The 27670-nt window shown below is 47.6% G+C and overlaps 2 protein-coding genes across 2 annotated transcripts; both read left to right on the forward strand.

Moving 5' to 3' along the window:
* Positions 1-422: 422 nt before the first annotated feature.
* LOC123059164 (respiratory burst oxidase homolog protein B-like) lies at positions 423-9365 on the forward strand. The gene is made up of 8 exons (XM_044481802.1): positions 423-2610; positions 2708-2864; positions 5300-5348; positions 6287-6400; positions 6488-7402; positions 8329-8546; positions 8635-8737; positions 9131-9365. Exons 1-8 carry the CDS (start codon positions 2067-2069, stop codon positions 9203-9205), a joined length of 2175 nt encoding a protein of 724 aa, XP_044337737.1. The 5' UTR covers positions 423-2066; the 3' UTR covers positions 9206-9365.
* Positions 9366-10257: 892 nt separating this feature from the next.
* Positions 10258-19885, forward strand: LOC123059177 (respiratory burst oxidase homolog protein B-like). Its single transcript, XM_044481808.1, has 10 exons — positions 10258-10851; positions 10949-11105; positions 13543-13591; positions 14529-14642; positions 14730-15644; positions 16571-16788; positions 16877-16979; positions 17098-17177; positions 17642-18147; positions 19776-19885. The coding sequence occupies exons 1-10, from the start codon at positions 10308-10310 to the stop codon at positions 19883-19885; spliced, it is 2796 nt and encodes a 931-aa protein (XP_044337743.1). The 5' UTR covers positions 10258-10307.
* The last annotated feature ends 7785 nt before the right edge of the window (positions 19886-27670 follow it).

Below are 27670 nucleotides of genomic sequence, written 5' to 3' on the forward strand. Positions count from 1 at the left end.
CGTTTGATCTGCAAGCTAATATGGTTATGGCCTTTTTAAGTAACTTTAAAATTCTTGCAAATTTTTGGGGGGTGGGGGGTACCGAACGAAAACTCTTTTTTTTCTAGGGGAAGCAAAACCCATTCTTAATATAGCCAATTTGTGACTGTGCACAATTGTCATGTCACTAAGAACCATCATTAGTAATCACTCTTGTAATGGGCTATTAGATTGATTGTTTTGTTCTCACCATTTGTCTTTCTCTTTCCTATACACTTATTATGTTTATTTTGAAGCAAATGTACAGGTGGGCTCTTGCATTAGAACTCACACCCCTCTCATTTTTACTTGTTTCTCCTCCACGTAGACAAAAGTCACAAGTAAGCTAAAAGTGCCCTTCTAATATTGAGTTCGAATGATCCTCCAAAAAAATCTGAATTTGTTTTGACAACAAACATTGCATAGTTTTATTCCTGCTTGAAATTTTTCGTGATGGAGGTCTGAGAAAAAAATAACAAAATCAGCACTCCAAAATGCTTTGAAAATAGTCTTTGGAGCTATGATTTTATTTTTTCCGCTAAGAGCATTACCTAAAATTTCAGATTTTTTTTACTATTTGTCTCGATTTTACTGTATGCTTGCTCTAAATCTGGAGCTATATATAGGACTTTGTTTATGCTTGCTCTAAATCTATATAGGAGTACTTTTGCAATGTCTACAACTATCATTGGCATGCAATATCATCTAGACCGTATTGTATTATTCATGTATCAACATCCACGGTTACTGCATTGCACTGTAGTAGAATTGCAGATACAAATAATTCTATACTTACAACAGATAATTGCTGCACAATTATCTGAAATAATTCAGTCAGTTATTTTAAACTTTTACCTACTGTCTTTCCTAGAAAGAGTGTAGCAACAACTTGACGGACGTGGAGTATCTACACCCGAGCTCACACCGCACCACTACAGTGCTATAGTGCATGGAGCATCCGTCCCTTATAAACTACGAAGCACCGATACGGCGGCACCGATACGGCGATACGAGTACGGCGATATGGGATACGGCAAGTTTCCGAAACATCAATATGGCGATACGGCAAGTATATAAAAATAGTTAATAAAATAAATGTAATAAAGACAAACATATAATAGAAGGTGCGAGATGAGATCAAAATACTGCCCATTGGTTGCATCCATGGTTCTTTTCCAGTCATGCAGATTACATACATGTCGCGTTTCCCTCTCTAGCAGTAGACATAGCTCATAAAGATAAATCGAGGTATATATATATGTGCAAGTCTGCTTCCGCAACTGAACTAAGTTCAAAGGATTAGCCAAGTTAGCATTTTTTAATCTAACAAGAAAACACAGGCAGATGCACCACGACACCAGCCAGCAGCCAAGCACAGAGACAAGCAGCCAAGTTCGTATGCGATGGAAGTATACCTCATTGTTGCTGGCGACGGGCGGCTGTGGCGGAGAAGGCTCGAGTCACTCCAGACGGCGGCAAGGCAAGTTGGCAGGTTGGACGGGCGATTGCAGGCGAGGGCGGTGGCGGCCGCCGCAGCGAGCCACTCAAGGCGGCGGCGGCGGTGCGCTCCCTGCAGTTGCCAAGATCCAATCCTTCTTCTATCGAACTGAGAGGACAGAGGTTAGGCTTGTGGGCTCCTATTGGGCTCAGGTCTGTTTGCGACGTGCTCGCCGTATCGTCGCTGTGTCCACAGCGTGTCGCCGCCGTATCGTGTTTATTTTTTCATTTTTTAAATCAAAAATCGGGATACCTCTGTGATACGCGTATCGGAGCCGTATCAGGCGTATCGGAGTATCGACCACGTGCGGTACGCCGATACAGCCGATCTTGACGTATCGGTGCTTCGTAGCTTATAAATGGCCACCTCCCACTCGTTTCCTTGGCTCTCATCAGGCGCATCCCATCTCTCCTCCTTTGCTACTGCCTGTGCCGAGTGCCGGCACGAGACCTCCGGCAGTGAGTTTCGGAGCGGGCGAGTTAGGTTCTGCCTCCGCATTAGCTGCGGTTTTCGGAGGCTGGGTGCAAACGGGTGAAGCCGGTGGCCAGACATGCCTAACCGGGTGGGCGCCGACTCCGGGGGCGGCGGTGGAGCGGGGGAGCCCGTGGAGGCCAGCGGCGGCGTGCACGAGAGAGTACTGCCACCGGGGAAGAGCGAGCTGTTCGCGGAGCCCGTGTCCGGGCCGCGCGGAGGCGGGGGCGGCAGCGACAGCGACGAGGTGGAGATCACGCTCGACATGCTGGACGACTCGGTGGTGGTGCGAAGCGTGAAGCCGGTGGCGGGAGGCGGGGACTCGGCGGTGACGCCGGAGAAGCGGTCGTCCTCGCACGGCCATGGCGTGCTCCGGAACGCCTCGGCGCGGTTCAAGCAAGTGTCTCGGGAGCTCCGGCGGATCGCGTCCTTCAACCTCCGGGGAGGCGGCCCTAGCCGCATCGACAGGTCCAACTCGAAGCCCGTCGCCACGCACGCGCTCGAGGGTCTCAAGTTCATCAGCGGCACTAACGGCTCCGCCGAGTGGACCGCCGCCGAGGGGATCTTCGACAAAAAAGCCAGGAATGGGCGCCTCCCCCGCTCCAAGTTCGGCGAGTGCATCGGTAAAACACCTCGCCTCGAAGTAAAACATATTATGCGATCAGGACCGATTAATTGTGTGTACGGCTGCGTCTTCACTACAGTTTAACAATTTCGCAGGTATGAAAGAGGCCGCGTTCGCCGGCGAGTTGTTCGACGCGCTGGCAAGGCGGCGGAACATCACCGGAGAGAGCATCAACAAGTCGGAGCTGCGTGAGTTCTGGGATCAAATTTCAGACACCAGCTTCGACAGCCGCCTGCAGACCTTCCTCGACATGTAAAAGCTGATTAAACTCCGGCCAACTCCATTATCTCTTAATTACTTCGTCCTCATCAGTTTACTTTGGTTTTGCTATAAGAGCAGTGTTAACAATATAGCCAACAACTGGCTATATAAGACTGCCATGTCATCAAAAGCTAACAATATCATTCACTAATATTCCTAAACAATAATATCATTCACTCATGCAATAAAGTTGACTATAAGGTTGACTCTTAGGCTAGTGATTTTTTTTCACTTTCTCTCTTCCTCTTTCCTCTCATTTACTAGTACTCCTTCCGTTTCTTTTTACTTCGCATATAAGATTTGGTCAAAGTCAAACTACACAAAGTTTGACCAAATTTATATAAAAAAATATGAACATTTACAATACTAAAACTATATAATATGAAAATACGTTTCATGGTGCATCTGAAAATATTGATTTCATATTATGAATGTTTATATTTTTTAATATAAAATTAGTCAAACTCTATAAAGCTTGACTTTGACCAAACCTTATATGCGGACTAAAAAAATGAAGGGAGTATTAACTAGGAGCACCTTTAGGGCATTTTCAATGCAAGGTGCCTGTAGAGGCGCTTAGGCAAATAAAATAAATATCATAAAATTAAAAAGCTCACGTAAGCATTCTCCGTTCCAACACTAACCCCTAGTATAGGCGCTAACAAACTCCAACAAACGTAGCTGTTGCGCCCAGATTTTACCTCATGCGCCAACAAATGAAGTATCATTCTTAAAGCTAATTAAGAAAAGAGTTAGGTACTAGAGCACAGTCCCTTCCTTTTTACTTGTCTTTCTTCTTCACATTGAGAAAAATGACATGTAAGGAGAGGTCATTCGACAAGAGAACTCCCGCTCGGGCTCCCGCTCCCGCTAGGGTTTCCCTCCGCCGCCGCCGCCCTCCCCCGCTCCCGCCGCCCCCGGCCGCCGGCGGGCGCGCCCCGGCTCCTCCTTCCCCTCCCCTCCTCCCCCGTACCCCCCGCGTCGCCTCCCCGAGCGAGGCGACCGGGGGCTCCCCTTCCCTGCCCTTCCCAGCGGCCCCCCTCCTCCTTTCCCCTCCCGCCGCCGCCGGCGTAGGCCACCGGGCCTGGCTCGCGTGATGCCGGCGGCGGCGACCCTGTTCTCTTCCTCCCCGCGCGGTGCTGTAGCTCGGGCGTTGGCGCCGGCGGCGGTGCACCCAGGTCGGCTTCGGATCCGGTGGCGGCTCGTCTTCGCAGGCGGCGCAGCTCCGGGTGGCATGGTGGCGGTGGCGTGGCTGCTTGGCTGCGAGGCGGCGCGGTGGCTGGCGGCGGCGCCCTTCCGGCCCAGATCTGGGCCCTTTTGGGCCCCATCTGGGTCTGGATGGGCCTGGCGTGTGCTTTCCGGCGTCATCTCCGGCGGACGGAGGTGTGGCTTGGGCTGGGGGTGGCGGAGACGGTGGCGCGTGTACTGCAGCGCAGCGACGGGAGCTTCACGAGCCCGCTTCGGGCTCGGCCGGGCAGGGGTGCCTGGTTTGCTCCTGAGCTACGTCCGGTCGGTCACCGCCGAGGGTGGTGGAGGTTGTCCCCTCCCACGTGGCCGCTGACCCTGCTGCTCCTCGTTTTCGGCTGGTTCCTCTCGATCCCGCCGGTCTCGCTTCGCTTGTCACGGTGAGACGGCGATGGTGACTGCGAGTCCGTGGTGGCGCATATTGGTGGACGGCAAGTATGGTGGAGCGCGATGGATCGTCTGGGGTCGTGGTTGGTTGGAGGTTGGGAGAAATCCTTGTCGGCTTGTTCGGCACCGACGCGGTGACGCCCGTGGGCGCCGCCGTGCCTTCCTGAAGGGCGTCGGATATCCCCCTTCCTCCCACGGCCCTTCGCGTACCGGGGGAAACCCTAGGCCATGTCCGGTAGCAGCGTCGTTGTCGTCGCGTTCCTTCTTGAAGGTGTTACTTGGTATGCGGCGTTTCGTGGTGCTAGGAGCGTGGTGGAATTCTCCGGCGGGCGCAGCGGTGGGAGTCATCTTCGTTTTCGTTGATCCGCCGTTGTCGGCATTTTTTTTCCTTTTGTGTTTTGTCTTTCTTTTCTTTTGGGCGTGGCTGTGCTGCTTCCGTCCCAGCACCTATCGTGGGTTGTATCGATGTTGTTGCTTTGTAATACAAAGCGGGGGGAAACCCTTTTTCGGTAAAATGACATGTAAGTAGGCTTATAACCCACTATTGTATTTTCTCTAAGACACAACTAGATGTGCCCTAACTATTACACATCTAAGTCCTATGTCATTGATTTTATGCGAAAATTCTTACGGGTATTTCCTTTTTTATGTTTAATTGATTCATTTTTTTGCAAGGACTAGGAGTATGAGAAAGAAGGGAGTATTGTAGCATTTATTTAACCAAAACCACTTAATTTAGCTCTCTTGCTAAACCAACAAGTTACGAATCACGACTTTGATTACGTAACCAACAGGGTGGACAAGAACGACGACGGGAGGATCAGCGAGGACGAGGCCAAACAGGTAAATTTTCACTACTCTTTCAGTGGTCCATTCAAGCGTTCTATATTTGCCGGTTGTGGCTTTTTTTTTCGTTTTTGTTTGTGTATGTGAGATGAGTTTCATATTTTATTGATACCTTAATCTTCTATATCTAAATAGCTAGCCCCACTAACATATTTTTCTCAACATGCAAGCATGCCACCTCATCATTCAACTTGCATAGGAAAGGCTCACCTCAACATACAACTATGAATAAAAATCCACTTCAACATGCAAACATGCATGCATGTAAAATTCAATTCTATTATGGTATTAGATTTAATTCTTATATAATTTTAAAAAAATTTATTTCAAATATTCATGTTCCATATTACCAAAATCTCACTAAAATACTGCAAAATATTCCCGCAACAACGTGCGGGACAGCATCTAGTTAATAAAATGGTTGTGTGCATTGCTTGATGCAGAGGCCAAAGGTAATCCTCTTTTTTCAAAAATAAATAAATTATCAAACATCTCCTCATTCTCCCAAAATAGCAAATGGAGGGTGTGTGTTCTGCGATTTTCAACGATGGACGTGTTGAACAATACTCGCTTGACCAGATTGCCATTTCACATCTGCACATAGGTGTCATCAACGTACCAGCACGACATGCTTGTAAGCATGTTCTCGTGACCGATTTTGGTCCTTTTCCCACAAGTTCTGACGTACTACTCCTTCAGTTCACTAATGTAAAACGTTTTAGACATTTCTGACAAGACCAAAAACAGTTTAAAACGACATTTCTGAAACGTCTTACATTACTGAAGAGAGGGAGTACTGACCAACCCAACGAGCCTTGTTTGGTTCATGTCTTTCACATCCAATTGCGTAACTATCTTGTTGTCTTAGTTTTCTTAACAAGATCAAATTGCCGGAACATTGACTTTTTGGGGGCTTATTCTGGTTTGCTCTGCAGATCATCACGTTGAGCGTATCGGCGAACAAGCTAACGATGGTCCCGCGACAGTGCGAGGAGTATGCACGTCTCATCATGGAGGCGTTGGACCCCAACGAACTCGGCTACATCGAGGTAGAACAACGGCCTTATTTGCTATGCAAGATTGATTCGTGTTACTGATGATGATGCATAGAATTAACAGTGATAATTGATTTGCAGCTGTACAACCTGAAGATGTTGCTGCTGGAGGCGCCGAGCGAGTCGACAACCAACAACCACAAGCTCAGCAAACTGCTGAGCCAGCGTCTCCGTCCGACGACGGATCCCAGCCCTGTCCGACGGTGGTACAAGCGTGCCAAGCACTCCCTGGAGGACAACTGGCGGCGCTGCTGGGTGATGCTCCTGTGGCTGTCCATCTGCGTGGGCCTCTTCGCCTGGAAGTTCATGCAATACCGCCACCACGCCGTGTTCGGGGTGATGGGCTACTGCGTGTGTGTGGCCAAGGGCGGGGCCGAGACGCTCAAGTTCAACATGGCGCTCACGCTCCTCCCCGTGTGCCGCAACAGCATCACTTGGCTCCGGAGCCACACCACCGCCGGACGAATCGTGCCCTTCAACGACAACCTCAAGTTCCACATGGCGATCGCGGTTGGGATCACCGTCGGCGCCGGGCTACACATCATCTCCCACCTGGCATGCGACTTCCCGCGGCTGCTGCACGCCATGGACGACGAGTACGAGCCCATGAAGCCATTCTTCGGCGACGCCAAGCCGCCCAACTACTGGTGGTTCGTGAGGGGGACAGAGGGGTGGACGGGGCTAGTGATGCTCGCGCTCATGGCCGTCGCCTTTACGTTCGCCACGGCACCGCTCCGCAAGGGGAAGCTCCGCCTTCCCAAGCTCAAGAAGCTCGAGAGCCTCGACAGCAACCCCGAGCCTAGGGAGCTCACCCGCTTCGCCGAGCTCGTCAACGCCTCATGCAGCCGCCTCACTTGGTTGGTCAACGCCTTGCTCAACCGCTTCACTGGGTACAACGTCTTCTGGTACACACACCACCTCTTCCTCGTCGTCTACGGGCTGCTCATCGTCCATGGACACTTTCTCTACCTCAACAACAAGTGGCAAAAGAAGTCGGTAAGTATGAGGGTATTTGTTATTCATCTTACTATTTCTACAATAATGCTAAACATACAAAGAGTTACACGCTGACTAGAATTTTTTCCATCTACTAACCAATTGTCCCCCCTGATTTTCAAGGGGTGGGCCGTCTCCTCACCTATTGACCAATAAAATTAATCCTCTTTTGTAAAAGCTTGTAATTCGTTTGTACGTGTAGCATTACTCCTATTTCTAGGACAAAGTAGTATTGAATCATCTCCGTTCGTGGTCATTGAGTACAAAATAACTTCAGAAGTATAGTATTACTTCCGTGTGAGTTTATTAGTCCCTGTCATATTATGTGTCAAAATTTGATTAGCAAAATGTTAATGCATGTCATAAAATTCATATTTTTGGACTTGGTATTTGAATGTAGTGTCCAATGATATTATCTTTGCTAAGTATAACTTATAGTATTATATCTATTAAATAATAATCATAATATGACGCAAAATACAAGGGGCTAGTAAAAAAGAGAGAGGTAGTATGGATTTTCTTCCCACTTAAGATTATGTGTTTAAGGTAGTTCAGACTTAAGTAGTAATTAAATCAGGAATAAAGATAGTGTCAAAAAACGTCTTACATTATAAGACGGAGTGGTAGCTTAAAAAATAAGCCGCTTCCTTCCCAGCTTATCCCGTAAGCCATCTCTCTTATTAATTGGGGCTTCTAAACTAGTTAAAAGATAACTAATTTAGAAGTCTCAACAAATTTTATGAGCGGCTTATTTTTTAAGTTGAAAATAGGCAACTTATTTTTTAAGCTGCCTAAAAGAACTGGCCTTTAGTTCGCCAAATTGGTGACCTACATAATAAAATCATATGCATATCCTATGCACCCAACTACAGGTTGAACTATTAATTATTAACTCAATATGTCTATGCCTGTGATACTAAATGCAGACGTGGATGTACCTGGCGGTGCCGATGACCGTGTACGCATGCGAGCGGCTGACGAGGACGCTGCGGTCGAGCGTGAGGTCGGTGAAGAAAGTCAGGGTGGCCGTGCATCCGCACCCGGCGACCCTTCTGTCGCTGCACTTGTCCAAGCCGCAGGGGTTCAGGTACAAGAGCGGGCAGTACATCTACGTCAAGTGCCCCGACGTCTCGCCATTCCAGTGGTACGTACGCTGCATGCAGCCGGCGGGCACACTTGGTTTAATCACCGATCGGCCAATCCGGCCGTCTGATCAATGGACGAACGTGCAGGCACCCGTTCTCCATCACGTCGGCGCCAGGGGATGACTACGTCAGCGTCCACATCAAAACGCTCGGCGACTGGACCAACCAGCTCAGGAACGCCTTCTTAAAGGTACTTACTCCTACATACCGATGCAATTTAGTCTTTGGAGCTATGATTTTATTTTTTCCGCTAAGAGCATTACCTAAAATTTCAGATTTTTTTTACTATTTGTCTCGATTTTACTGTATGCTTGCTCTAAATCTGGAGCTATATATAGGACTTTGTTTATGCTTGCTCTAAATCTATATAGGAGTACTTTTGCAATGTCTACAACTATCATTGGCATGCAATATCATCTAGACCGTATTGTATTATTCATGTATCAACATCCACGGTTACTGCATTGCACTGTAGTAGAATTGCAGATACAAATAATTCTATACTTACAACAGATAATTGCTGCACAATTATCTGAAATAATTCAGTCAGTTATTTTAAACTTTTACCTACTGTCTTTCCTAGAAAGAGTGTAGCAACAACTTGACGGACGTGGAGTATCTACACCCGAGCTCACACCGCACCACTACAGTGCTATAGTGCATGGAGCATCCGTCCCTTATAAACTACGAAGCACCGATACGGCGGCACCGATACGGCGATACGAGTACGGCGATATGGGATACGGCAAGTTTCCGAAACATCAATATGGCGATACGGCAAGTATATAAAAATAGTTAATAAAATAAATGTAATAAAGACAAACATATAATAGAAGGTGCGAGATGAGATCAAAATACTGCCCATTGGTTGCATCCATGGTTCTTTTCCAGTCATGCAGATTACATACATGTCGCGTTTCCCTCTCTAGCAGTAGACATAGCTCATAAAGATAAATCGAGGTATATATATATGTGCAAGTCTGCTTCCGCAACTGAACTAAGTTCAAAGGATTAGCCAAGTTAGCATTTTTTAATCTAACAAGAAAACACAGGCAGATGCACCACGACACCAGCCAGCAGCCAAGCACAGAGACAAGCAGCCAAGTTCGTATGCGATGGAAGTATACCTCATTGTTGCTGGCGACGGGCGGCTGTGGCGGAGAAGGCTCGAGTCACTCCAGACGGCGGCAAGGCAAGTTGGCAGGTTGGACGGGCGATTGCAGGCGAGGGCGGTGGCGGCCGCCGCAGCGAGCCACTCAAGGCGGCGGCGGCGGTGCGCTCCCTGCAGTTGCCAAGATCCAATCCTTCTTCTATCGAACTGAGAGGACAGAGGTTAGGCTTGTGGGCTCCTATTGGGCTCAGGTCTGTTTGCGACGTGCTCGCCGTATCGTCGCTGTGTCCACAGCGTGTCGCCGCCGTATCGTGTTTATTTTTTCATTTTTTAAATCAAAAATCGGGATACCTCTGTGATACGCGTATCGGAGCCGTATCAGGCGTATCGGAGTATCGACCACGTGCGGTACGCCGATACAGCCGATCTTGACGTATCGGTGCTTCGTAGCTTATAAATGGCCACCTCCCACTCGTTTCCTTGGCTCTCATCAGGCGCATCCCATCTCTCCTCCTTTGCTACTGCCTGTGCCGAGTGCCGGCACGAGACCTCCGGCAGTGAGTTTCGGAGCGGGCGAGTTAGGTTCTGCCTCCGCATTAGCTGCGGTTTTCGGAGGCTGGGTGCAAACGGGTGAAGCCGGTGGCCAGACATGCCTAACCGGGTGGGCGCCGACTCCGGGGGCGGCGGTGGAGCGGGGGAGCCCGTGGAGGCCAGCGGCGGCGTGCACGAGAGAGTACTGCCACCGGGGAAGAGCGAGCTGTTCGCGGAGCCCGTGTCCGGGCCGCGCGGAGGCGGGGGCGGCAGCGACAGCGACGAGGTGGAGATCACGCTCGACATGCTGGACGACTCGGTGGTGGTGCGAAGCGTGAAGCCGGTGGCGGGAGGCGGGGACTCGGCGGTGACGCCGGAGAAGCGGTCGTCCTCGCACGGCCATGGCGTGCTCCGGAACGCCTCGGCGCGGTTCAAGCAAGTGTCTCGGGAGCTCCGGCGGATCGCGTCCTTCAACCTCCGGGGAGGCGGCCCTAGCCGCATCGACAGGTCCAACTCGAAGCCCGTCGCCACGCACGCGCTCGAGGGTCTCAAGTTCATCAGCGGCACTAACGGCTCCGCCGAGTGGACCGCCGCCGAGGGGATCTTCGACAAAAAAGCCAGGAATGGGCGCCTCCCCCGCTCCAAGTTCGGCGAGTGCATCGGTAAAACACCTCGCCTCGAAGTAAAACATATTATGCGATCAGGACCGATTAATTGTGTGTACGGCTGCGTCTTCACTACAGTTTAACAATTTCGCAGGTATGAAAGAGGCCGCGTTCGCCGGCGAGTTGTTCGACGCGCTGGCAAGGCGGCGGAACATCACCGGAGAGAGCATCAACAAGTCGGAGCTGCGTGAGTTCTGGGATCAAATTTCAGACACCAGCTTCGACAGCCGCCTGCAGACCTTCCTCGACATGTAAAAGCTGATTAAACTCCGGCCAACTCCATTATCTCTTAATTACTTCGTCCTCATCAGTTTACTTTGGTTTTGCTATAAGAGCAGTGTTAACAATATAGCCAACAACTGGCTATATAAGACTGCCATGTCATCAAAAGCTAACAATATCATTCACTAATATTCCTAAACAATAATATCATTCACTCATGCAATAAAGTTGACTATAAGGTTGACTCTTAGGCTAGTGATTTTTTTTCACTTTCTCTCTTCCTCTTTCCTCTCATTTACTAGTACTCCTTCCGTTTCTTTTTACTTCGCATATAAGATTTGGTCAAAGTCAAACTACACAAAGTTTGACCAAATTTATATAAAAAAATATGAACATTTACAATACTAAAACTATATAATATGAAAATACGTTTCATGGTGCATCTGAAAATATTGATTTCATATTATGAATGTTTATATTTTTTAATATAAAATTAGTCAAACTCTATAAAGCTTGACTTTGACCAAACCTTATATGCGGACTAAAAAAATGAAGGGAGTATTAACTAGGAGCACCTTTAGGGCATTTTCAATGCAAGGTGCCTGTAGAGGCGCTTAGGCAAATAAAATAAATATCATAAAATTAAAAAGCTCACGTAAGCATTCTCCGTTCCAACACTAACCCCTAGTATAGGCGCTAACAAACTCCAACAAACGTAGCTGTTGCGCCCAGATTTTACCTCATGCGCCAACAAATGAAGTATCATTCTTAAAGCTAATTAAGAAAAGAGTTAGGTACTAGAGCACAGTCCCTTCCTTTTTACTTGTCTTTCTTCTTCACATTGAGAAAAATGACATGTAAGGAGAGGTCATTCGACAAGAGAACTCCCGCTCGGGCTCCCGCTCCCGCTAGGGTTTCCCTCCGCCGCCGCCGCCCTCCCCCGCTCCCGCCGCCCCCGGCCGCCGGCGGGCGCGCCCCGGCTCCTCCTTCCCCTCCCCTCCTCCCCCGTACCCCCCGCGTCGCCTCCCCGAGCGAGGCGACCGGGGGCTCCCCTTCCCTGCCCTTCCCAGCGGCCCCCCTCCTCCTTTCCCCTCCCGCCGCCGCCGGCGTAGGCCACCGGGCCTGGCTCGCGTGATGCCGGCGGCGGCGACCCTGTTCTCTTCCTCCCCGCGCGGTGCTGTAGCTCGGGCGTTGGCGCCGGCGGCGGTGCACCCAGGTCGGCTTCGGATCCGGTGGCGGCTCGTCTTCGCAGGCGGCGCAGCTCCGGGTGGCATGGTGGCGGTGGCGTGGCTGCTTGGCTGCGAGGCGGCGCGGTGGCTGGCGGCGGCGCCCTTCCGGCCCAGATCTGGGCCCTTTTGGGCCCCATCTGGGTCTGGATGGGCCTGGCGTGTGCTTTCCGGCGTCATCTCCGGCGGACGGAGGTGTGGCTTGGGCTGGGGGTGGCGGAGACGGTGGCGCGTGTACTGCAGCGCAGCGACGGGAGCTTCACGAGCCCGCTTCGGGCTCGGCCGGGCAGGGGTGCCTGGTTTGCTCCTGAGCTACGTCCGGTCGGTCACCGCCGAGGGTGGTGGAGGTTGTCCCCTCCCACGTGGCCGCTGACCCTGCTGCTCCTCGTTTTCGGCTGGTTCCTCTCGATCCCGCCGGTCTCGCTTCGCTTGTCACGGTGAGACGGCGATGGTGACTGCGAGTCCGTGGTGGCGCATATTGGTGGACGGCAAGTATGGTGGAGCGCGATGGATCGTCTGGGGTCGTGGTTGGTTGGAGGTTGGGAGAAATCCTTGTCGGCTTGTTCGTCACCGACGCGGTGACGCCCGTGGGCGTCGCCGTGCCTTCCTGAAGGGCGTCGGATATCCCCCTTCCTCCCACGGCCCTTCGCGTATCGGGGGAAACCCTAGGCCATGTCCGGTAGCAGCGTCGTTGTCGTCGCGTTCCTTCTTGAAGGTGTTACTTGGTATGCGGCGTTTCGTGGTGCTAGGAGCGTGGTGGAATTCTCCGGCGGGCGCAGCGGTGGGGAGTCATCTTCGTTTTCGTTGATCCGCCGTTGTCGGCATTTTTGTTTCCTTTTGTGTTTTCTCTTTCTTTTCTTTTGGGCGTGCCTGTGCTGCTTCCGCCCCAGCACCTATCGTGGGTTGTTTCGATGTTGTTGCTTTGTAATACAAAGCGGGGGGAAACCCTTTTTCGGTAAAATGACATGTAAGTAGGCTTATAACCCACTATTGTATTTTCTCTAAGACACAACTAGATGTGCCCTAACTATTACACATCTAAGTCCTATGTCATTGATTTTATGCGAAAATTCTTACGGGTATTTCCTTTTTTATGTTTAATTGATTCATTTTTTTGCAAGGACTAGGAGTATGAGAAAGAAGGGAGTATTGTAGCATTTATTTAACCAAAACCACTTAATTTAGCTCTCTTGCTAAACCAACAAGTTACGAATCACGACTTTGATTACGTAACCAACAGGGTGGACAAGAACGACGACGGGAGGATCAGCGAGGACGAGGCCAAACAGGTAAATTTTCACTACTCTTTCAGTGGTCCATTCAAGCGTTCTATATTTGCCGGTTGTGGCTTTTTTTTCGTTTTTGTTTGTGTATGTGAGATGAGTTTCATATTTTATTGATACCTTAATCTTCTATATCTAAATAGCTAGCCCCACTAACATATTTTTCTCAACATGCAAGCATGCCACCTCATCATTCAACTTGCATAGGAAAGGCTCACCTCAACATACAACTATGAATAAAAATCCACTTCAACATGCAAACATGCATGCATGTAAAATTCAATTCTATTATGGTATTAGATTTAATTCTTATATAATTTTAAAAAATTTTATTTCAAATATTCATGTTCCATATTACCAAAATCTCACTAAAATACTGCAAAATATTCCCGCAACAACGTGCGGGACAGCATCTAGTTAATAAAATGGTTGTGTGCATTGCTTGATGCAGAGGCCAAAGGTAATCCTCTTTTTTCAAAAATAAATAAATTATCAAACATCTCCTCATTCTCCCAAAATAGCAAATGGAGGGTGTGTGTTCTGCGATTTTCAACGATGGACGTGTTGAACAATACTCGCTTGACCAGATTGCCATTTCACATCTGCACATAGGTGTCATCAACGTACCAGCACGACATGCTTGTAAGCATGTTCTCGTGACCGATTTTGGTCCTTTTCCCACAAGTTCTGACGTACTACTCCTTCAGTTCACTAATGTAAAACGTTTTAGACATTTCTGACAAGACCAAAAACAGTTTAAAACGACATTTCTGAAACGTCTTACATTACTGAAGAGAGGGAGTACTGACCAACCCAACGAGCCTTGTTTGGTTCATGTCTTTCACATCCAATTGCGTAACTATCTTGTTGTCTTAGTTTTCTTAACAAGATCAAATTGCCGGAACATTGACTTTTTGGGGGCTTATTCTGGTTTGCTCTGCAGATCATCACGTTGAGCGTATCGGCGAACAAGCTAACGATGGTCCCGCGACAGTGCGAGGAGTATGCACGTCTCATCATGGAGGCGTTGGACCCCAACGAACTCGGCTACATCGAGGTAGAACAACGGCCTTATTTGCTATGCAAGATTGATTCGTGTTACTGATGATGATGCATAGAATTAACAGTGATAATTGATTTGCAGCTGTACAACCTGAAGATGTTGCTGCTGGAGGCGCCGAGCGAGTCGACAACCAACAACCACAAGCTCAGCAAACTGCTGAGCCAGCGTCTCCGTCCGACGACGGATCCCAGCCCTGTCCGACGGTGGTACAAGCGTGCCAAGCACTCCCTGGAGGACAACTGGCGGCGCTGCTGGGTGATGCTCCTGTGGCTGTCCATCTGCGTGGGCCTCTTCGCCTGGAAGTTCATGCAATACCGCCACCACGCCGTGTTCGGGGTGATGGGCTACTGCGTGTGTGTGGCCAAGGGCGGGGCCGAGACGCTCAAGTTCAACATGGCGCTCACGCTCCTCCCCGTGTGCCGCAACAGCATCACTTGGCTCCGGAGCCACACCACCGCCGGACGAATCGTGCCCTTCAACGACAACCTCAAGTTCCACATGGCGATCGCGGTTGGGATCACCGTCGGCGCCGGGCTACACATCATCTCCCACCTGGCATGCGACTTCCCGCGGCTGCTGCACGCCATGGACGACGAGTACGAGCCCATGAAGCCATTCTTCGGCGACGCCAAGCCGCCCAACTACTGGTGGTTCGTGAGGGGGACAGAGGGGTGGACGGGGCTAGTGATGCTCGCGCTCATGGCCGTCGCCTTTACGTTCGCCACGGCACCGCTCCGCAAGGGGAAGCTCCGCCTTCCCAAGCTCAAGAAGCTCGAGAGCCTCGACAGCAACCCCGAGCCTAGGGAGCTCACCCGCTTCGCCGAGCTCGTCAACGCCTCATGCAGCCGCCTCACTTGGTTGGTCAACGCCTTGCTCAACCGCTTCACTGGGTACAACGTCTTCTGGTACACACACCACCTCTTCCTCGTCGTCTACGGGCTGCTCATCGTCCATGGACACTTTCTCTACCTCAACAACAAGTGGCAAAAGAAGTCGGTAAGTATGAGGGTATTTGTTATTCATCTTACTATTTCTACAATAATGCTAAACATACAAAGAGTTACACGCTGACTAGAATTTTTTCCATCTACTAACCAATTGTCCCCCCTGATTTTCAAGGGGTGGGCCGTCTCCTCACCTATTGACCAATAAAATTAATCCTCTTTTGTAAAAGCTTGTAATTCGTTTGTACGTGTAGCATTACTCCTATTTCTAGGACAAAGTAGTATTGAATCATCTCCGTTCGTGGTCATTGAGTACAAAATAACTTCAGAAGTATAGTATTACTTCCGTGTGAGTTTATTAGTCCCTGTCATATTATGTGTCAAAATTTGATTAGCAAAATGTTAATGCATGTCATAAAATTCATATTTTTGGACTTGGTATTTGAATGTAGTGTCCAATGATATTATCTTTGCTAAGTATAACTTATAGTATTATATCTATTAAATAATAATCATAATATGACGCAAAATACAAGGGGCTAGTAAAAAAGAGAGAGGTAGTATGGATTTTCTTCCCACTTAAGATTATGTGTTTAAGGTAGTTCAGACTTAAGTAGTAATTAAATCAGGAATAAAGATAGTGTCAAAAAACGTCTTACATTATAAGACGGAGTGGTAGCTTAAAAAATAAGCCGCTTCCTTCCCAGCTTATCCCGTAAGCCATCTCTCTTATTAATTGGGGCTTCTAAACTAGTTAAAAGATAACTAATTTAGAAGTCTCAACAAATTTTATGAGCGGCTTATTTTTTAAGTTGAAAATAGGCAACTTATTTTTTAAGCTGCCTAAAAGAACTGGCCTTTAGTTCGCCAAATTGGTGACCTACATAATAAAATCATATGCATATCCTATGCACCCAACTACAGGTTGAACTATTAATTATTAACTCAATATGTCTATGCCTGTGATACTAAATGCAGACGTGGATGTACCTGGCGGTGCCGATGACCGTGTACGCATGCGAGCGGCTGACGAGGACGCTGCGGTCGAGCGTGAGGTCGGTGAAGAAAGTCAGGGTGGCCGTGCATCCGCACCCGGCGACCCTTCTGTCGCTGCACTTGTCCAAGCCGCAGGGGTTCAGGTACAAGAGCGGGCAGTACATCTACGTCAAGTGCCCCGACGTCTCGCCATTCCAGTGGTACGTACGCTGCATGCAGCCGGCGGGCACACTTGGTTTAATCACCGATCGGCCAATCCGGCCGTCTGATCAATGGACGAACGTGCAGGCACCCGTTCTCCATCACGTCGGCGCCAGGGGATGACTACGTCAGCGTCCACATCAAAACGCTCGGCGACTGGACCAACCAGCTCAGGAACGCCTTCTTAAAGGTACTTACTCCTACATACCGATGCAATTTAGTCGCGTTAATCTCCTCGTCACTCTCTAAGTAAAGCTTATTTTCATATAAAAAGAAGTTAAGAGTGTTGTACTGTGTACAAATCACAGGTTTGCCCAGCACCGACAGAGGGGACGACCGAGATTCTTCGGGTGGAGTACAACCACGATGACGTCATGTCCAACCCGAGGTACATACGCGGCTATTTCTCCTGCTTGCGAAATAGTTTACCTTTTTGGTTGTGAAAATTTGTCCTCGTGTTTTCATTTCGGTTCATGTGATTATGATCACAACCGATTCGATTTGCCATCCCGTGGAGTGGTCCAACCCAGACTAGCTAGTGTCGAAAAATGCATGCAAATGCCATTACTGATAGCACATGAATGAATTTTCAATCTCTAGACAATTCTTCAACACTTTGAGCTTCATGAAGGGATTGAAGACTCCATTGCTTCGAAACTCACTATCGACTCGTGCTATTTTGCTGAGTCGCCCTCTGTGATGCATTCTTGCGTGAATAAATCTACTACGTATATGTTATCCTTAAGTTTCCGTTCCTTATGTGATCTATTGTCATGTGAATTCATCTTGGTCAATCAATATTACCAGCTTATAGTTACCGAAAGTAATAACCGTGTGTTTGCTCTGCTGCAGCCTCCCGAAGGTGCTGATCGACGGGCCGTACGGGGCGCCGGCGCAGGACTACAAGGAGTACGACATCGTGCTACTGGTGGGACTCGGCATCGGTGCAACGCCTATGATCTCCATCATCAAGGACATCATCACCAACGCGAGGCGGCTCGACGGGGACGTCGAGTCCGGCAACGGCCACGCCGGCGCCGCGAGCCCGTTCCGGACCCGTCGAGCCTACTTCTACTGGGTCACCCGGGAGCAGGGCTCCCTGGAGTGGTTCCGTGGGGTCATGGACGAGGTGGCCGAGGCCGACGAGCAGCGCATCATCGAGCTCCACAACCACTGCACCAGCGTCTACGAGAAGGGCGACGCCCGGTCCGCGCTCATCGCCATGCTCCAGTCCCTCCACTACGCCAAGAACGGCGTCGACGTCGTCTCCGGCAGCCGCGTCATGACCCACTTCGGCCGACCAAACTGGGCCCAAGTCTACCAGCGCATCGCGGACGAGAACAAGCAAAAACGCGTCGGTCAGTACCATACCGAAACTACGTACCTTCCATTTTGCAATACTACTGCTATACATATTCAGCCATCGCAACTTCTAGCACCACACGCTTTGTTTGGATAGCATGAGTGCATGACTAGCATGCTCGAGAAGACGAGAAGTTGCACCTTAATTTGAGTCCCAAGTCCCAACCACTGCAGAAAATTTTGTTACTACTTGCCGATGGTTACGACCACCTCTGAAATTTGAGCTGCCAAGTGTAGATAGAAGCATCAAGGTTCTCCCACTGTAAATTGAGAGAATTCCTTATTTAACACTATCCAAAAACTTTATTCCCTGTTTGACACTGAAAAAATAATTCTTCCCTATCCAACACAGTATTTAAATTTTATTCCCAATATAACACTTCCATCCATTTTTTGTGCAAACAGTGTTAAATGGCACGTGAAATGACAATTCTGCCCTTGAACGTCTATTCAACCATTTTCTTTGACATGTTTGTTCTATTCGCCAAGCTAGTACAAGCAAGATTCAACGCTCAAGTACGTCCGTACATACACGGTTAGAGATGAGCACGTTCTGCTTCTAGGGAAAAGTTAATCAAGCTGCATGTGTCTTTGAGCTAGCAATGCACGTACGTGCACTGCTTGGGTGAATCGATCTGGCATTCTAAAACGAACACTCCATCATAGGCTCGCTCAACACTCGTCCGCTCCCGTCCGCTGCGCCTTGGTCGTTTTTGGGCCAGACCTGCCATCGAGTACTTTCCGGCGACGATGCCGAACAACGACTAAGCGAAGCAATTTGGTTGTCTTGGTTTCTGTCTCAAGTTGGCTCAACCCGACGAGATGCTTTACGTCGAGCCTCATGTTACGAAGCCTGATGCACTGCAATGCAAAGTTTGGCCTCAGCTCGCTGATCTAGTGATCTCCAAGCCTAAACACGTACCGACGTACGTACAACAGAAAATAAAAAATAAACACGTACGTACATAACAACTTTTGGCTGGATACTCACACGCATAGGAGACTTCGGCTGATTGCCACACGTACGTATTGTGTGTGGTGATTTTACTTTATTCCTTCAATCCACGGTCTTACAAAGTATTATATATAGCAGCAGCCTAGGACACGAACCACGTACATACAACTACAACTTGGTGATTGAATGTGTACAAATGGGATACAAACCACGTACGCTATTTCGAGCCATCCTCACCACCCTACTTCGAGGAGTTTTTGCAGCTAGAACCAAGGGTAATTTTGTCCTTTCACATTCCATTTAACACCGTTAGGTTAAAAAATGAACGAAAGTGTTATATTGAAACAAATTTAAAATTGGTGTTAGATAGGGAAGAAACATTTTTCCAGTGTTAAATAGGAAAACGAAATTTAAAACAATGTTAAATAAGGAATTCTTTCCTATAAATTAGTTGAGCTCAGGTATATATATGCACATATATAGGACTACTCCTAGAATATTTCCCCTTGCCCAATTCAGTCATATCAGTCAAGGCATGACGATCTTCTCGCCTCAATCCACTCAATAAGAACAGCAGAATCGATCGGTCAGCAACATTTTTAGTGCATGCATAGCATTAGCATTACTTTTCGGAACTGACACTAACTCTGTGTTTCTCGGATATCACAGGAGTGTTCTATTGTGGCGAGCCGGTGCTCACGAACAAGCTGCGCGGGCTCGCAAAGGATTTCTCAAGTAAATCAAGCACAAAATTCGTGTTCCACAGCGAGAATTTCTAGTTTTGTAAGCCATCCAGCCAGAAGAGGTTTATCCTTTTGCGGAACCGTGTTAATTTAGCTCCTAGATTAACACTGTGGCTTCCCTTACTGTGCCCTCCATCCAACATCGTGTGCATTTCTGCACCATTGTGAACAAACTAAACTGACCACTGGACGAATACATTATTAAAGGACATCATTTTCCCGTTTAGTGCATAGATTAATAATAAGGCACCGTGAGTGACCATTTGGATTGATAATAAGGCATCATGAGTGAGTATTTGGATTTCGTTTCTTTGAGAAACATGTATGGCTTTTGAAACGCATGATCAAAGGCTCAAAGCTGCAGCCCCGCAAACTTGAAGATTGAATAAAGCTCTCATGTTCTCTCCAAAAAGACAAGATATAGTAATCACCTCAGACAACAATATTGGTCAATCTTTGTCAAAAAAACATTCTTAAATGATGGCAAAGATATATCTCATATATTAATTAAGAAGAAAATTATTCAGTTAATTAACAAAAAATCAGACAAAAACTGTCACAAACACACAAGATACCCCACACACATCATTATGAAGAAGGCCTCGTCAACGCAGTGCATTGACATCATCGCCATCGCTTCTCCTCAAGTAAGCATCAGCCCATCCCTTCTTCCCACCAAACAACTCCGACCTCACCACAAATGGCCACCAACCCATCGCACACCGAAGAGGTCTTGCAAAGCCACATGAAGACCATGCCAAACACTCAGTCATCCGCGACGGAGACATCACAGCTCGGATTTTGATGAGGAGCTGCGAAGAAGTATACAAGGTTTGACGCCACAAAACAGGTGTGACAGGTTCTGAAAATGGGCCGTCCATATTAATTAAGAGCATCTCCATCAGACGCCCTACGGAGCCGCGCCCTAATTTTTTTTATAATGCGAAAATAGCGTTTTAGCGCGCCGAATGATCGAGTATCTCTAGCAGACGTCTAAAAATATACTGCCCAGCAGGCAACAGTAGCATCTCCAATAGGCGTCCAAAATTAACCACGCGCGTCCGTACCTAGCTCGCTGCCCGTGTCCTGCTTGCGGTCATGGTCGTGGCCGCGCTCCGCCCTTGGCCGTGGCTGTGCCCGCACCCCGCCGCCCGTGGCCGTGGCCGCGGTCCGCCCTGCCCGTGGCCGACTGGCGCACGCATGCGAGGAGGCCAACGGCGGGTGCAGGTGCACGGGGCACTTTTCACGTGCGTGAGAAGTTCAGCACGCTGGAGCTCACGCGCTAAATATACGGCTTGCGATCCAGTTTCGTCCGGCGCTCTGAACACTTTTTACAGCGTGCTCTATTATGCAGCGTCCGCTGAAGTGCTGTTTTCAACTCCGCGCTAAACTTGCGAATTTTTAGGCACTACGCTAATATTGGGCGTCTGTTGAAGATGCTCTGCGTTGTTTGGATAAGGGGAACATACAGATCGGGATCTCCATAAGCCAGAAAAACGGCCTAACCGTAAAAATCTTGTTTGGCTCCTCCAACTAACCCATGCATATAGGAAACTCGTTTCACAAAGGCCCAGAATTCCAGGTTTGTGGGAAAACGAGTATTAGTCGTTTTTCCATAAACGCGATTAACAAATACAGATCGCAACTGTCCATCTCCGCCTCCGCCCTTTCCTGAACAACCACATTGGCGCCAATTTTTCTTTCTGCGACTCACCTCCCGCCTTTTTCCATTGCCTATATAACAGGATTTTGTTGGCCGCGGGGTGCGTTCTCCACACAGATCGCACAGGCTGGATGCGATCCCCGGCCACAGGCACTGGATGGAATACATCGCCTTTGGATCTGAACTTGGCCATCTTCAATAGGACTGCACACCTCCATCGAGCTCTTGTTATCATCATCATCTTCCGGTCTTCAATCAGGATTCGTGGCTTCACCCATCCTACACGGTAAGATAAACCATCTAGAGTTATAAAATTCTGCAGTACGAATTGTTTTTGTAAATACGTTCATGCTACTGTTCATTGAATTAATTCTATTGGCAGCGAACCCTATTTTCCATACAACCCCTGATAATTTTATTTAGGCAATTCCTAGATTATACAAGATCCAATAACCTGGTAATTCCTAAATATGAATTTATGGTAAATACGAGAATCAGGGTGCTCTACATATATATTAAAATAATCCAACACCGAACCACAATAATATTGTCAATCAGTATATATATCCAAGTGCAGTAGTTAGTTTTTCATGAGAAGGATACAGTTTAAATCATAGTATAAGGATAATTTTGCATAACTATCAATCATATCTATCCATATTATATAGTGTATGGTAAGAGCTATGAAGTAAGCAAATGAAGATCAGAGTACCTTGTGATGTCCAATGTGAAGTTGCGGCAATAAGTGGGGAAACCTAGCCCAGCTTTATAGTAAATGAATGTCGGTGTACTAGATTAGGGGTACCCTAGTACCCCGAACTTGTGCACGGGCAGTTGCAGCACCCCGCGGCAAAGGCTTGCCGGGTGATCGCCAAGATCCAACAAGGTTCCCTTGGAGCCATCCAAGAACAAAGTATTTAAGCTAAGGAGACAAGACCCCGGTAAGAGGAGCTTGCCGGAAAGACCAATCAAGGCGCACCAAGGAACTTGCCGCGACACGCCACTCGCTCTGGCAAGGCAGCAAGGCCCCGGCAAGAGGAGCTTGCCGGGAAGACCAACCAAGGTACCTCGAAGCCCGGCAAGCGACAAGCTTCCGGACCCGACAAGATAACAACAGCGGCAAGGCACTTGCCGCGGCAGGCGGCCACTCTGCGCCCACGCTCCAGCGCATCCACCAACGTGTCGCTCTGGAGGCCTCTCCGGGCGTGCGTGGCGGGAAGCTGTGCAGCCAGCGGTGCGCAGTGGCATGCGAAGCTGACAAGATCGCCATCGTGGCGAACGGTGGCGCCCCTAACGATCCTTTTTTGCACTGTTCGGGCGACTCAGACGGGCATTTAATGCCCTTGTCCCCTGCCGTCAGAGTTAGGTAGGGTGCACTGTACAAGCAACTGTACCAACTACCTCGCTTTTTACGTTTTTGCCCTCCTCTGCGTTGCCACCTGTCGGTGACCTCTTTAGCGTATAAAAGGAGGCCCATGCGCAACGTAGAGGGGGTTCGGCTGGTAGGTTCGAGGCCTCAGACAGTTTGCTTCGATCCATCCGTAGCCCAGAGAACATCACACTCTCGCTTTGGAAAGCAAGAACACCAGATAATACAACCAGACAAGCAGCAGTAGGAGTGTTATCTCTCCGGAGAGCTCCGAAGCTGGGTAAACTGCTCGTGTGCCTCGCCTCGATCTGCTCTTCGTGCGATCTCCGCCCCCCTCCGAACCGAAAGGGGCCCGGTCCGCCGGCCCCATAGGTGTTCGAGGATCAGTTTCCCCGACAATGAACTTCATGCTTGAGATCTTGGCTGCAACCCAGCAAAGTAACTGGTCAGGGAACATCCCATTAGGCGAACATGCGACAAAAATTGAAGTGTCCAGTCACACTTTGAACAAAAGATTAGTTCACTCCTAGACTCCCATTTGTGTACAACGACCACAGGATTACCCCTCAAAAGATCGAAATATTAGTGGCATGCTCATTTTCTTCCACTTCGTAGATTTATCGTAATGAACAAAATGACTCATCTTGCATTATTTCTTCTTGTATCTCCCTGTAGAAAAATATGGATGATGAGAAGGACAAAATAATTAGGAAGGAAAACACAGATAAAGCTAAGCGCCATGTATGGAAATCTTCAGAGGACAAAATACTACTCAATATATTGAAAGATCAAAGTCTACAGGGAGGGAAAGAAGGAACATGTTACACAAAGAAAGCATGGCGTGATATCTTAGGACAATTCAACGATTCAAGGGTAGAGAAACTTGAATTACAACAACTGAAAAATCGTCATAAGTACTACAGGAGTTGCTACAGTACCATGGACAGACTTCTAAAACTCACGGGATTTGGTTGGGACGATGATGATAAAATGATAAAAGCTTCAGAAGAAATTTGGGAAGAACTAATTAAGGTAAGGATTTGCGAGTAGAATCCATATGAAGTTCTCGTATCATAGTATTAACCAAAAACTAAACAACTTGCAGAAGGATAAGTCACTACAGGAATATCGAGATAAGGTGTGGCCTAGTTGGGTAGATCTTCAAGCCATATGTGCTACTTCAACAGCATCTGGAGCTGGTGCTGTATCTAGCAAAGGAAAAGATGCTGCATGTACAAGCAAATCTTCACAGATTGATCTCAATATGGATGTTGAAGTTCATGAGATTGATTCTGATGAAAACAATACTTCCCCTGGTGTCTTCATGAAGAAGTCAACTACCATTGAGCAAGAAAAAAAGAAGTCCACTGGAAGTGGATCAAAAGAAACTGGAAGAGGGCAAAAATGGACAGCCGACGATGCCATATCAGCAATTGACCGCCTTGCAGATGCATCACTTAGCATTGCTGAAGCGAAGAAAACAGTAGCACAACAAAATGAAGCTTACTCGGTTAAATCATGTATGGCAATATTAAATAGTATGAGTAATCTAGATCCCAAAGAGAAACTACAAGCGGTCAAGGCATTTACAGATGGTGATAAACGGGCCATATTCATTGAGATGGATGATGAGACGCGGAAGCTTTGGATTCTTGATCCTTAGAATTTTTGTAATACACCATTGACCATAGTATTTTATTTCAGTCGTTGTCGTAGATTCAGAAAACAATTTCCATTATGTTTTATCAGCTTGTGTGAAATAATGAACATTCTTTTTCAATTTTATATTGTTCATTAGCACTGATATATTTAACAAATATCCTGAGATGATATCAATAGTGTATATTGTGCAGGGAACTATGAACAGCTTGGATGTGCCAGATGATGAACTTTTTGACTCTGAGCAAGTGCTTATTAACAACATTTCTGCAGTGTCCTTGTTTTGTGATGTGTTGTTTACAAGGTTATTCAAAACAACTCGTAACACCTCTATATTAACTGGTGCTCAGAAAACAATAGAGCTGTTAGAGGGACATCCAGTTAGATTTTATGAACTAATTCGTCTTGAGAAGCACACATTCTTCTTGTTGCGGGATGCTTTGTGCGAGAGAAAGTTACTTAAGGATACAAATCGAATGACAGTGGATGAACAACTACTCATGTTTTTACATACAATTGGCCACAATGTTAGAAACCGTGTCATGCAAGATAGATATCAGCATTCTGGCGAACCAATCAGCCGACACTTCAACAAAGTTTTAGACGCCATAAATGGTTTGCGTGATGTTTGCATAACAGATCCAAGCAATCAAGTCCCATCCAAAATATTGGGTGATGCAAGGTTCTACCCATATTTCAAGGTATAATTTCTATTTGAAGAATATACTCCTTTTACATATGATTTTCATAAGTACAATGTCCACAACATGTGAACATCCTTATTTGACTAAAAAATCCCACCAGAACTGCCTAGGAGCAATTGACGGGACACACATTGAGGCGAAAATCAGGCTTGATAAGCAAACTCCTTACAGAAATAGGCATGGTTATCCGTCTCAAAATGTAATGGCAGCAGTGTCATTTGACATGACATTCTCTTATGTCGCTGCTGGATGGGAGGGTTCTGCATCGGATCAAGCTGTTCTAAGATGGGCTGTTACTAGTGGGGGTTTGGTTGTTCCTGAAGGTAAAATTATAAATATATTAATTATTTGTGTATCTATAATATAAATAAAAATTCTGACTGTGCTATGAAACCTCATGTGCAGGCAAATTTTATCTTGTTGATTTAGGCTATGCAAATACTCCAAAATTTATTGCCCCATATCGCGGAGATCGCTATCATATTGCTTCTTTTCGTGGATGTAATCGGAGATATACTGGTGAGAAGGATTTGTTCAACCATGTGCATGCACAGCTGCGGAACGTTGTGGAACGAACCTTTGGTGTTCTGAAAGCTCGTTTTCCAATTCTAAGTAGGAAAGGAGGAATTCCTTATCCATATAGAACCCAAGTTAAAATTGTTATGGCTTGTTGCATCATCCACAACTTCATAAGGAAGGTTAATGAGCCTGATGAGTTGTTTGAGCTTTATGAGCATGGGGAAACACAAGAAAATGTTGACCATGGTGATCAACAAGTTCGTGGGCAAGCAAGAGAAGATGATTGAGTTGCTGGTGAGAGAGTTCGTGCTGGCATCGCTCAACAATTGTGGACTAATCATCAACGACGTGTGAACCGACAACAACAAGATGATTAAACGCCGTAATATTTGATTTCCATCTTTAATTAGAGATGTATTTGAATAATTATTGTTAGAACTTTAAATTTCTTTATATGTTCATGAACTCCCCATTCTTTTATAGGCTTATGAACTCTCTCTCTCCCTCTCTCTATCTACGGCTACATGATGAAATGTTATTTTTCACCAATCTATTCAGCAAATGAAGCAACAAATAAACTACTTCATTCAAATGGGTGTGTTCTTATGTAAAGCTTGACAGCTTTCAGTGCTACAAACGCACCAGATTCTACCTACGCACCAGATTCTACAATGTACCAAGTGCAAAGCTTGACAGCTTTCAGTGCTACAAACGCACCCGAAACTTCTTGTTTTTGGAAAGACCATGAACCTTGCCAGTTCTAACTTTGCTTTCTACAGTAGCACTCTCCTCCAAAGTTCCATTATACAAATTCCAGTATATGTAGCTAATTGTTAAGGCCTGTTACTTATGAAGTATTTTTCTGTCGGCAAGTGCATGATACAGACCATGAAAGAAAGATAATTATAGCTCCTCTCTGCAAGTGCATGGTAGACCATGTTAACTACAGAGTTTGCAAAAAGAAAAATCAAACATACCTGCTCCTCTGAATCGCCATCCTCGAGCTTGTCCTCTGCATCCGCTGTTACTCATGGTCATGCTGGTCAGGGAGCGGGGGCTACAGCTGCCTGCTGCCGCCGGCGCCCCACAGATCTAGTGGTAAAACGGGCTGGTTATAGTGCAGCCTGCACCGCCGGCATTCTAGGGAGGCAGGCATGTGCGTTGAGCTGAAGCAGCACTGCTCAACGGATAGAGCTGGCTGACGGCCGACGAAGCACAGTAGGCCTTAGCGACCTAGCTGTCCAGGGGAGGGGAGGCGGGCAGCGGCGTTGGGGAGTCCAGCAGCAACCGGCGTGGCCGGAGGCGCGCACTAGCCGGCGTCCTTGCGCGGATTCATCCACGGCCGAGAGCAGGGGAGTACCGGTGTCAGCGAGCGGAGGAGGAATCGGAGGGGACCAGCAGGACGACAGACTTGGAAGACGCCATTGTGGCTGATTTGGGGAAAGTGAGAGTGAGTCACGGGAGGAGAAAAGGAGGGTATCCAAACAAGGTACATGACCGACCAGTTTTTCTGTTTTCCTATCCAAACGTAACTTTCTATAAACTCGTTATTTACAAAACGTAACGTAAAACGGGGTTTCCTAAAAATCAGCTAAAAACTCGTTTTCTATAATCCTAACGCTAATCACCGCTATCCAAACAATAAAAGAGCCCTTTTTAATATATGGAATTTTGCAAATCATATGCACACAAATCTCCTTCTGTGTCAATAAGATCGAACCAGACATGAGGCACCATCAAATTCGGACTAATCAACTCAGCTATAACACCCCTCAAATGGCAATGAGATTTGCATGCCCTCTGGAGCATGTAAACCGCGTACCACCTTTCTTTTATTTCTGAAGAGCTCTTTTACAGTACCCTTAGTTTAATATGGTCCATCCATTCTCTCAGATCCAACGTATATA

This window comes from Triticum aestivum, chromosome 1A (assembly GCF_018294505.1).
Source record: "Triticum aestivum cultivar Chinese Spring chromosome 1A, IWGSC CS RefSeq v2.1, whole genome shotgun sequence".
Taxonomy (NCBI): domain Eukaryota; kingdom Viridiplantae; phylum Streptophyta; class Magnoliopsida; order Poales; family Poaceae; genus Triticum; species Triticum aestivum.